The following is a 12,149-nucleotide window of genomic DNA, read 5'->3' as shown; positions in this document are numbered from 1 at the left end:
TATCCAGTAATGTAATTTAATGTAGCAGAATCAAACCATTAATAACATTCTGTTCTCTCTCAAATCAAACCGGAAATTGAGGCTGTGTGAGACGTCATTAGCATGATCACACAGTCTCACTAGTAAAAAGTGCTTATTTCTTTGGATTTGAACATTCGTTGATACATTTGGAATAATGTAAGTACACAAATCAGCAGCATATATGATAATGTTCTAGTGTTTTTGGCTATTTTAAAACATATTGTGCCTTTAATTGCTTTGCTGATAGAGGGTTTACCTCGTCAAACAGGTCAGTGCTATCAATCCCAGCAGCCCTCATTAACTCCTCTTCTCCACCAGGGTGGAAATCCATGTAGGCACTCAAGTTATAGACCATACCTGGAGGGAGAGAAATACATCACTTAAATACAATTATTCATTTTTCTTCAGCTTAGTCCACTATTATCAGGCATCGCCACAGCGGTATGAACCGCCAACTTATCCAGCATGTCTAACGCATATGTTTTATCCAGCATATGTTTTACTTCCAGTCGCAACCCATCAATGGAAAACATCCATACACACTCATTCACACCAGTGTTGTGCAAGTTACTTATAAACTGTAATACATGACAGATTACTTGTTACTGTTATTTCAAAGTAATCCCTTACAATATTATAAATGTATTCACTGATGCTTTTCGGACAGTTTAAAGTAAGCTTACTAATGAAAAGAGTTTATAAAATAATAATAACAACACCTCTAATGCACGTCCAGCAGTCTTTTTTAGTGTTGTGTTTCTTCAGCTCGTCTTCCGTGACCTCGATCAGTCGACCTCTCAGTCCTGTTAAATCCTGTCCACTTTTGGTCAGTCGGATCCAGTCCAGCAAACTGTGACCGGGTTTCAGCACCACCTGAATTAAACTGAGGTAAAGTTAGTTTTATATTCGTGCATTCATTTATTTTTGAACAGTACCAACATGTGACATTATCTTCAACTATATTATTTTACATTTGGATATTCAGACTTTCTCCTTAATAATATAATTTCAGGAAAGTATTCTTTGAAAATTCTAAATAGGGAAATTAAATTATTAGCAAATGACTATTAAAGTACAACATTGTTCACAGTCAATTAGATGTTAATGTTGTTTTGAAGTCATACTTACATGCTAATACCGATTGAATATTCAAAGTAACATGGTAAACAATACAGAGACTTCTAAATGATTGAATGTGCGAAAATAAAACCAACTTCACCTCTATCTGAATATTAAGGTAAAGTTGGTTTATATTCACACATTCAGACTTTCTCCTTAATGAAATAATTTCTTGAAAGTATTCTTTGCTAATTCTATATAGCGAAATCATATTAGCAGCCAATGACTATCAAAGTACAACATTGTTCACAGTCAAATAAACAGTGTTAATGTTATTTTCAAGTCATACTTGCATGCGATTTCAGACCCAATATTTAAAGTGAAGTGGTAAACAATAATAGAGGTAAAGTTGGTTTTATATTCGCACATTCGGACTTTCCCTTTAATAATATAATTTTCATAAAAGTATTATTTGCAAACTCTAAATAGCGAAATCATATTAGCAGCCAATGACTATCAAAGTACAACATTGTTCACAGTCAATTAGATAGTGTTAATGTTGTTTTCAAGTCACACTTGCAGGTTATTTCAGACCGAATATTCAAAGTGCCGTGGTAAACAATATAGGGAGTGTGTCACTGAACGAATCTGTGAATATAAAACCAACTTTACCTTTATTAAACAATATAGGAAGCGTGTCACAAGTTGTCACTGAACGAACGTGTTAATATAAAACCAACTTTACCTCAATCTAGACTTGGGGGCGTAATAACATGACTTCAAAACAACATAAGCACCATTTATTTGACTGTACAATGGTGTACTTTGATAGTCTGATAATATGGTTTCTGTATTTAAAATGGGCAAAAAATACGTTTGTGAAGTTTCAATATTAAGGAGAAAGTCCGAATATTAAACCAACTTTACCTCAATAACTTGTGACACTGTCCCTATATTGTTTACATATGGAATAAAATCTTATAAAAATGGATTTTATTCTATATTTACAATGCTACTTTGAATAATGGGTCTGAAATCGCATTCAAGCGTGACTTCAAAACAACATTAGCACTATTTAATTGATTGAACAATGTTGTCCTTTGGCTGCTAACATGATTTCTTTATTTAAAATGTGCAGATTTCTGAAACTACTGTATGTTATTAAGAAGAAAGTCTGAAAGTGTGAATATAAAGCCAGCTTTACCTCAATTATGAATAGAGGCACATTTGTTCATTTAGCAGTGTCTATGATAGAGGTAAAGTTGGTTTTATATTCGGATATTCAGACATTCTGCTTAATAATATAATTTCAGGAAAGTATTCTTTGCAAATGCTAAATTGGGAAATCATATTAGCAGCAAATGACTATCAAAGTACAACATTGCTCACAGTCAATTAGATAGTGTTAATGTTGTTTAGAAGTCATACTTACATGCTAATTCCAATCAAATATTCAAAGTAACATGGTAAACAATATTGAGACTGCTAAATGATTGAAGGTGCGAATATAAAACCAACCTTACCTTCATGTTTAAGCTATGTGCCAATTGTATGCTGTGTGTAACTATATGCTAATGTCTAAATATTCAAATAAAGAAGGAATATAATTCAATTGATAGTATAATTGAGTAATTTCATCCAACCTTAAATTATCACAAAAAGAGATATGTTATAATGGAATAAATATGCTATAAAGAAAATTAGTGGACATTTTAAAGTGGGGGGGACGGCTGTATAAGATCATACGTTCGTTTAATTATTAATCAGCTGTTTCTAAATGATCTGTCTCTAAAAGTGAGGGGGACGTATCCCCCCGTCCCCCCGGTTGCTACGCCCCTGCCACTGTGTAATGCTGTTAATACTCATATTGTTCTGTTATGTAATGCAATTCATTTTGAAACATATTTGAGAAATAATTCAGCGCAATCCAAGTATATCTGTGGAGATAGATTACACTACATTGCTAAGAACTGAACATTTGTTTCTTCTACACTGTGTAGATTGTTTTTTTCTGTTGAGATATAAAGTGGAACAAAAGATATGAAGGTAACGTTGGTCTTATATCCGCACATTCGTTCATTTAGCAGTCTCTATATTGTTTACCATGTTACTTGGAATATTCAATCGGTATTAGCATGCAAGTATGACTTCTAAACAACATTAACACTATCTAATTGACTGTGAGCAATGTTGTACTTTGATAGTCATTTGCTGCTAATATGATTTCCCTATTTAGCATTTGCAAAGAATACTTTTCTGAAATTATATTATCAAGGATAAAGTCTGAATATCCAAATATAAAACCAACTTTACCTCTATCAAGTCTGAATGTATTACACGGTAGCATAATTACAATACTGAACACAAAACTGCATATAAATGACATAATAGATAGATATATGTCGAGAATAGGTCAAAATTTATCAGAATGACAACAGAGAGTAGTGTGAAGTATTTAATTAATAAATTGATAATAATGTAAACAATGTCCGACCTTGTTTCTGGACTGTCCGGCTGGCGCGACTCTCTGCTGGGATCCAGCAGCAGGAAAAGCCTGAGATGGGACATTCAGCATCTCTGATACTTTAAAACAAGCCCAGTTCCCTAGAAATCCTTCCCAAAACACACTCAGTATCAGCAATCAAAAAAGAAATGATAAAATAAAGCAAAAACACACCGACCGCCTCTGAACGGGACTACTTTTGAGGAAGTGTCAGGGTGAGGTGCGTCTTCCTCATTTTGGCAGGTTGATTTTTTTAGCTATCTGACTTTACAGCATGATCTGATTCCTCTGCTTTAACTTTAATACAACTACAATTAAATATATTAAGGGTTAGCGACGATGCTGCTGTCAAAACATACGCCGAAAGCAACACTTTCCTAACAGTCAACAAACGTGTCGCGGGAACATGACGTCACATAGATTTCATAATATAAGAGCAGCAAAAATAAATTAATTAATAAATAATACAAGAACAAATGTAGAAATGAATACAATTACATTACGTTAATATCTACAGCAAACTTAATTTAAACTGAGACAGACGATAGCGATGGATAACTTGTTTTATTCTGTCTCCATTTTGTAAGTCTGCCCAATATTTTTATTTACTGCCCAATTATTAGATACCAGACATTTTTTCACAGCTAGATCAATTTTTAGATCAAAAGTTTACAAAAATCAATTATGTAAACTATGAGATTGATTATGTATACATTAAGTTTGGACTTTGAATTTTTATTTCTCTTAAATAATTAATTATATCTACTGTCTCAGAAATACAGTCGGCTTATAAATGGTAGTTATCGTGTGTTCAAAAACTCACCAGACAAAACACTGGCGATGACAGAAAAGACTATTGAAACTTTCCTTCTGTTTTCTGATCTATAATCTTCCTCTTCTTCTTCCTCCAAGTCCACAACATCTTCTTCTATCATTCCAGCGTAAAATATTTCACTCAGTAAACAATCAGATCAAACTAATGCAATGTGTTGTTGTATTTTGACAGAAGGTGCAGTTAAAATTGATTTTGCCTGAATGTAATCCCTTTATCCTCGATAATATGAACTGGGCTAGTTGAGATTACATTTAAGGAGTTCAACGAGCCTTCAAAATAAAAGACCCAGCCCTGGCTGATAAACGCTATAGAAATATACACTAGACATCGCATACGGACACTAAACATGCGTCAATAGCGCCGCCATGTTTGTACAGTGCTCAAATGTCTTTCAACCGCACTAGTCAAGACTTTTGTGGCCCCAGAGTGGACAAAAGTCAAGCGAACGCAGAGACACTGCGTTTTTATTATTAGGGGAAAACACAATCCAAAACCACATAGCCCTGTGTGAAAAGTGTTTGCTCCCTAAACAGAACAACTGGTTGGGCTTAGGTCAGTCAAGCATTTTTAAGCAAGATATAATTATAATTGAGACTATATTTTATACTCACGCTCGCAACACGAAGCTCTTCTCCACTTCAGTTGAAATGATGTTATATAACAAGACATCCACTCACATTTTGGTCTGTTATAGCCTGAGCAGAGGCTTGAGGTGTTCTGGACCTAATGTAATCCACCAGGTTAATAACACAACATCAATTAGAGCAATCTGAAACAACAGTCAGTACATCACATTATTATCAAAGAGAATTATCAGACAGAAAAATTATTATTATTAGCATGCACCAATATTAGCCATCATATTATCCAACTCAGTACACCATGGTAGGCGTAAAACATTAAAGAGAACATTATTTACATTAAAGAGTATCTCGTATTACAGTGCGATGTAAAACTCGCTAAATTAATCATCTGTAATATTGTATTTTGATGACAGATTGATAAGTAGATAGATGTATTTTTAAAATGCTGGTCTCCGCCATGTTGTAATTCCGCTGCCGTGGCAACCATGGAACGCGTTCGAAATCAGAGCTACGCTGACTGTAATCGAGCCAGAACGCCATTATTGTGGAAATTGTCGATATACATGGACGCAGAGTTTCACTGGAGTGAAGAAATGCACAAAGTTTATCGACGCGTTTTTAACACAGTGTGTGAGAACACAAATATCATGACTACTAGAAGTAAAGCAGAGATGAAGGCCTCGCTGGACGTCAAACACCTACAGGATCCAGCAGATGGCGTAGCCGGGCAGGCTCAGTCTGAGGGCGGCATTGACCGCTCTCCTGCAGCCGCCCGGAACATCAGCCCTAACGGTAAATGCCGAAAAGAGCATTTTAAACACATTACTGTCACACATAAATACAAACACGGGCTCTCTGAGCTGTATAAACTTCACTACAGGGCGTCTTAAATGTATAGTTAATATATTTGAACACATATATAGACTGTAGGTCATTCTAATGGATGATAAAATACTTGTAAAGGTCAATTATTTACTATATTTTGAAATATCTTTAATTAATCATGTGTATTTTTATATCTGTGAAACCCAAACTTTTACTTGTTTGTCATATGTGTGATATTAGCCTACCATATACCAGATTTTGATGTTTGTATAGAAATATAAATGAAGGCCCAAAAGACGCACAGCGATAATACTAGTGTTATTTTAAAGTAATTCACAGCTAACAAGATACAGTATTTCCAGTAATAGTATATAATATTTCCATGAACAGGCCTAAGTGTGTGAAATCATTTGGTTTAATCGTGTTGCTTCAGTTCAAATATGGCCTATGTAAATAACTACATGCCTGTAATGGTTTTGCCCTTGTTAGGTTTAAACTAACTTGCTAGACCCAAACTAATACTGTACCCTTCCTTCAAAATCACAGACAGTTTCAATATAAACATTCAAACAAACGTAACTGCATATTTTAATTTTTAACAAACTATATTCAGTCACTTTTGAGGCTTTTTTGGTGAACCACTGTTATTAACAGGTGCTTATTAATATGTAAATATACTTTATACATGTTTTAATAACTTGTTTCTTTGTTTTTGTCTGTTAGTAGGAAAGACCAAAGTGAAGAAGAGCAACCGTGTCTTGTCTTTCTTCAGAAGGGCATGGAAGGCTGTGAAGGCAAAGTTTCAGAGGAACAGAGAAACTGGGGACTCGTCACAGCCCAATCCAGAAATATTTGATGTCCCCGATCCCAGAGATCCTGAACGCATTTCCCGCCTGCAGGATCGCCTGGAAAAATGTGCTCTGGAGTGGACACCGGTCACTGAGGTCTGGCCCAACGTCTTCATAGGAAATGTGTAAGTCTGCAACACACATCACATCTGAAGCGGTCCTAAAATGACATTTTGACACAGTGCAATGCGAAGGGAGCGCAATTGTAAACATGAAGATCGCTAAAACTGAACTGTAAAAATAATTTGAAAGCAAATTACAGCTAAGAGAGATGAGCTTAATGCTTTTTTTTAATAATTCCAAGTTTAAATGTTAGAATGTCCTAAATGAATAGGGCATAGGGTGATAACTGGAAATAGAACACAGCCAGGAACTATGTTTCTAACTACAGCTCCAGAGGTGTAGTTGCAAGTGCACAAGTTTGCGACGCCGTTTGCGAATGTTCGTTGGAACAACAGATTTGGGAAACGTCAAATCAACAAACGATGTTTGTAACGATGGAACTTGCAACCTTAGTTGGCTAACGATGGTTTTCGGAAACGCACCCCTGGACAACTGTACAGTAAGAGTGTTTTAATGAAGACTAATCAAGGCTGTTGTGTTCTTTTGCAGGAAGACGGCCAGAGACCCAGCCAGACTGGAGGAGATGAACATCACACACCTCCTGAACGCTGCACCAGAGCTGGAAGATGAAACGTCTAAAAATATATGGGAAAAGGTTTACAAAGACATGAACATCACTTCCCACAGACTGGCTGCAGCCGATGATGGATGGTTTGATGTCACCAAACACTTTTTCCCAGCGGCAGACTTCATTCATAAAGCCCTGAGCAAAGCACAGAGTAAGAGTTCACTTACACACACAAAATGAACCAACATTGTGTTATACAGTGCCAAATTGTTGAGTTTTAATACTGTGCATTAAACAAATACCACAGTAATTCAGAAGTACTATAGTGTATAGTAGTAAATACTGACGTGTGTTTGACCCATAACTATTGTAAAGTGCTTCACAGACTTAATCTGTTGTGGTGATTCTGTGGTATTACAGTAATATAAAATAATAGCTGAAACTGTGCTGTTTTCTACAGTTATATGGTCTATTATACTACAATACAGCACAGTTTACTGTAGTAAAACTCAACGTTATACTGTAAATAGTCAAGTATACTAGTGTATTTATGAGTTTCTCCAGTCACTGTCATTAGTACGCTGTAGCACTCATTAAAGTGTTGTAAATACTATATTTACTGTAGAACAATGGAGGAGTTTCATAAAACTGTTTTCTATTTCTACCCGACCACTTACAGTAAACTGCATTTTGACTTTCTCAACAAAACAACAACTAATTCTGTATGATTTATTAGCTTTTTGAAAAACTGGGGATATAGAGCAATGTTACACACACACACACACACACACACACACGCACACACACACACACAGAGCTGTCTTTGTAGGATTGCCAATGACATGTATAGGGATTGTCAGCGATGTATTCTCACTGCTAAACCTAAACCTAGCCCTAAACTTAACCCTTTATTGGTTTAGGAACTAATACAATACAAAACTTAACAGACAATTTGTTTCTTTGAGTCATAATAGTTTATTAATAACCCCCAATAACACTCCAGATGAGTATTTCAGTGAGTGTTTTATAGAAAGTGCACTTACCCAAACATTTCTGCAGTTTTACAACTCCAGTTAAATCATTTATTGTCATTTCTATTATTAATATAGTTCCCTCATCAGAAATGACTGGTTTTACTATCCTTGTGGGGACAGTGTTTATCTATTTATTTCTCCATCTGTCCTGCAGTGCTAAATGTGCTAGCAATACGTTTGTGTTGATGATCTTTCTCTCTTTATTCCTGCAGATAAGGTGTTGGTGTGCTGCCTGCAGGGCGTCAGCCGCTCCGCCACACTTTTCCTGGCATATTTGATGATACACTGCAAGAAAACCCCAGAGGACTCCATTGACCTGGTGACACAGAAGAGATTTATCCGGCCAAACGGTGACTTCTTGAGGAAATTAACAATCCTCGCAGAGCAGCGAAACTTAGTTGAAAGTGACGCAGCGAAGAACAGAAGCAACCCTGCTGTAGATAAACCTGACCCTGAAGTGGAGTCTGTTGATTCAGAGGAACTGTATGTTTGTGAGCCGTACGGTCTTGAACCAGTCACGATGATTTCACACTTACACGTCCCTGAATCCTTCTCCAAACTGGACGAGTCTGCTTTAGAGCCCGATCCAGAACCAGTGTGTGTCCCAGGTCCAAGTGGTTATAAACCCAAACCTAAGGCAGTCGATTCAGGGGAACTGTGGGTCTCTGATCCGAGTGGTCCTAAACCAGAACCACAAACTGCAGAGAAGATTTCACTGTTGCATTTACATTTCACCAAAAATATTTCCGACCTGGACAAGCAACAAAAAAAAGAGAGGAAGCCCTGGACCCCCATCGCTAGTGTCTTGGACAACCTCCACATTGGAAGCCAGTAAGTCTGCAACACATTCATGATGTATAATACAAAACCATGCGATGCTTTAATAGGGTAATGGAGGCAGTGTTGGGTAGGTTACTTCAAGAGAGTGATTACTTCACAAGCTCTCCCTGTTCCACATTGTCTATTTGACATTCTCGCCTTTGTTTCCAGAAATAAATAAATATTGTTGACCTGGATTAGTGACAAATGAATGAATTAATTCAGTTTAATATATTCTAAGAGGTTACTTAAGATACTTAAGAGGTTTCCTTTGAGTCTGTATGTATTTCTGCATTTTAAGTCCTTTTAGAAGGCTAATTAAAGTTGTTTGTGATTTTGTGCAGGAAAATAGCAATGAATAAAGTTAAACTGAAGAGGAGAGGAATTACACACGTCCTGAACACTTTACCCAATGTGGCAAGTCAAGATGCATTGAGGAAGAAACAGGCCAAGCTGTACAAAAAAATGGACATCTCCTACCACAGAGTGTTTTCAAGAGACGAGGACCCGCTTGAGTTGACCAGCCTTGTCCTCCCAGTGGTGGAACACATCCACAAGATTCTGAGCAGCCCAAAGAGTAAGAACTGACACACACACACACACACACACACACACACAATGTATTAATCTTATGGTCTAGTGTGTTTAATTGTTTTGTGTGTCTTTCTGTTTTTGATAATTCCTCAGATCAGCTGCTGGTGCACTGTGAACAGGGTTTGGGTCGCTCCTGCTTTTTCGTTGTGGCATATCTGATGATATACCATGAAAAAACAATGACGGATGCCATTGACGTCGTGAAGCAGTGGAAACGCATTAGGATGAACAGAGACTTCCTGACGCAGCTAGTTGTGTTCGCTTGTCACCATAAACAGCAGCAACAGACGGGTTTGACGGCAGAATGTTCAACTGTCAACATAAACCACCCTCAAATCATTTCCCGAATGCAGCAACGTTTCCTCAAACATTCACAGTACTGGACTCCTGTCAGTGAAGCCTGGCCCAATGTCTTCATAGCTGACGAGTAAGTCTACAACACATACAAATAACACCAAAGCATACAGTCAAATACTGATGCAGGGTTTCATACTGGCTTAATTCCCACAGTCATGGAGTTTTTAAAAGATCTATTCCAGACATTAAAAGTCAGAGTAAATGTTTTTTAAGTCGTGTTTTTATCATGTTGTTGTGGTTAGGGTATTTCTCCCTGCCATTTTATTCCGCTTGTCAACCAGCAATCAAATTCAGTCCTCAAATTCAGGCTGGTAAAATACTGTTTGAGGCCGGTTTTTGTTTGCTCAGTGCTCAATCAGTTGGTGCGTCCCAATTCACATACTTATACTACACCCTAAAAGTATGCAAGCTTTGGGACATACTACTTCCTCGTTCCTTGGTATCGAAAATTGTACCGAATATCGATATTTTTAACTTGTGGTATTGAAAACTGTTAGTTTATGGATATTTTTTACAATGTGGCCAAAGTTTGCAAGAAAAATCTGCATTATTAAAAAAAATAACAAGCTCCTCTAAATTGTGTTAAATTTAGCATTTGTAGAATTACAAAACTCCAGAGCGACTGCTCAACACAACAGCTGTGTGTTTTTCATGGTAAATTCAGCTTTTTAGTCAGTGAAAGTGAAGACTCAGGGGAATTGATGATGTTGTTGTGTTCTTGTGCAGGAAAACAGCGAGGAACAAAGCCAAACTTAAGGAGATGAACATTACGCACATTGTGAACGCTATGCCGTTGTGTTCAAAGGAAAAGAAATGGGAAGACTACTACCAGAAGAAGAACATCACGTACTACAATGTGCATTCGAGAGTCCTTGACCGGCCAAATATTGCACAGCACTTTTCACCAGCAGCAGCCTTCATACAAAAGGCCCTGAGTGACACAAAGAGTAAGAGTTGACACACACACATGCAATATTTATCTACAGTTGAAGCAGAATTATTAGCCCCCCTGAGTTATTAGCCCCCCTGTATATTCTTTCCACAATTTCTGTTTAACGGAAAGATTTTCAGCACATTTCTGAACATAATAGTTCTAATCACTGAATAATTGTGACTTCAGCTGTATTTTTACTTGAATGAGCTTGTTTTGAGTGTCTTTTTTTCTGCATTTCCTCAGGTAAGGTGTTGGTGTACTGCAGCGAGGGCATAGACCAGTCCGTAGTGCTTCTTATGGCATATCTAATGATCCACCAGGACATGAAGCTGGAAGATGCATTTGAATTTGTGTTAGAGAAGAGAAGCATGTGGATAAGCAGGGACTACTTGAACCAGCTGATGATGTTAAATCTAGACCTTGCAAAGCTTCGCAAATTGAAAAGTTGTAAACCCTGCTGCAAAGCCTGCTACGAAGCTATCATGCGTCTAAATCAAATGTAACATGCAGTATGTAAATATGTAAACATGTCTGTATGTAAATATGTAAATGTGTTGACATGTCTGTTTGTCTTCTGTTCATGTGAACTCTGAGAAAAATAATAAAAGATTGGTTCAATTGTGTTTCTGACCATTTTTTCAGCCGTCAAATGATCAACCAGAAGATTATGGAGATTTAATTATTGCATAATGACAAATATACAGTATACTTACTCGTGAGTAAAATAGCTTACTCAGCATTTATATATAGGTCTCATTCCGTTTAAATAAATGCTCTCAGTCTTGTAATAAGGCAATAAAACAACAACATTATCTCACTTTGGGTCTGGTTCTAAATTTAAAAGAACATTCTGGGTTAATTTAAACTAAATCATCTGTTAAAACTATTCTGAAATGAAAATGAACAAAATATTTGTAATGAGCGTGTGTATCATGAGTACAAAACTCCTCCAATCAGTAGTTTTATCTACTAAATAACTACAGTGAGCTTCTAAAAAGCATTTATACTATATTAGGTTGCTCAGGTCAGTCTCTCCTGTAACACTGTTCTTCTGATACATAAGATGTCAATGATGCGGTACCCTTTCCACAGTTCATCATGATAC

At 36.7% G+C, this 12,149-nt stretch overlaps 2 protein-coding genes across 3 annotated transcripts in view; one reads left to right on the top strand and one right to left on the bottom strand.

Moving 5' to 3' along the window:
- LOC130242954 (cytochrome b5 reductase 4) overlaps nt 1-3,981 on the bottom strand; it is a 34,586-nt gene extending 30,605 nt beyond the window's left edge. The window contains exons 1-3 of one of the 2 annotated variants that reach the window (XM_056474937.1): nt 3,575-3,981; nt 741-904; nt 278-378 (exon numbers count right to left, since the gene is read on the bottom strand). In XM_056474937.1, coding sequence (XP_056330912.1) covers nt 278-378; nt 741-904; nt 3,575-3,648 — 339 coding nt within the window. In that variant the 5' untranslated portion in view covers nt 3,649-3,981. The remainder of the gene's footprint in view (nt 1-277; nt 379-740; nt 905-3,574) is intronic. The other variant, XM_056474938.1, reaches the window with a different exon arrangement.
- Nucleotides 3,982-5,673: 1,692 nt separating this feature from the next.
- LOC130243825 (uncharacterized) lies at nt 5,674-11,547 on the top strand. Its single transcript, XM_056476123.1, has 8 exons — nt 5,674-5,794; nt 6,527-6,800; nt 7,288-7,517; nt 8,553-9,171; nt 9,504-9,736; nt 9,847-10,180; nt 10,837-11,057; nt 11,288-11,547. Exons 1-8 carry the CDS (start codon nt 5,674-5,676, stop codon nt 11,545-11,547), a joined length of 2,292 nt encoding a protein of 763 aa, XP_056332098.1.
- The last annotated feature ends 602 nt before the right edge of the window (nt 11,548-12,149 follow it).

Source organism: Danio aesculapii, chromosome 16, assembly GCF_903798145.1.
Source record: "Danio aesculapii chromosome 16, fDanAes4.1, whole genome shotgun sequence".
Classification (NCBI taxonomy): domain Eukaryota; kingdom Metazoa; phylum Chordata; class Actinopteri; order Cypriniformes; family Danionidae; genus Danio; species Danio aesculapii.
Note: the sequence above shows the minus strand (reverse complement) of the source record. Positions and strands in the feature narration are given on the sequence as shown.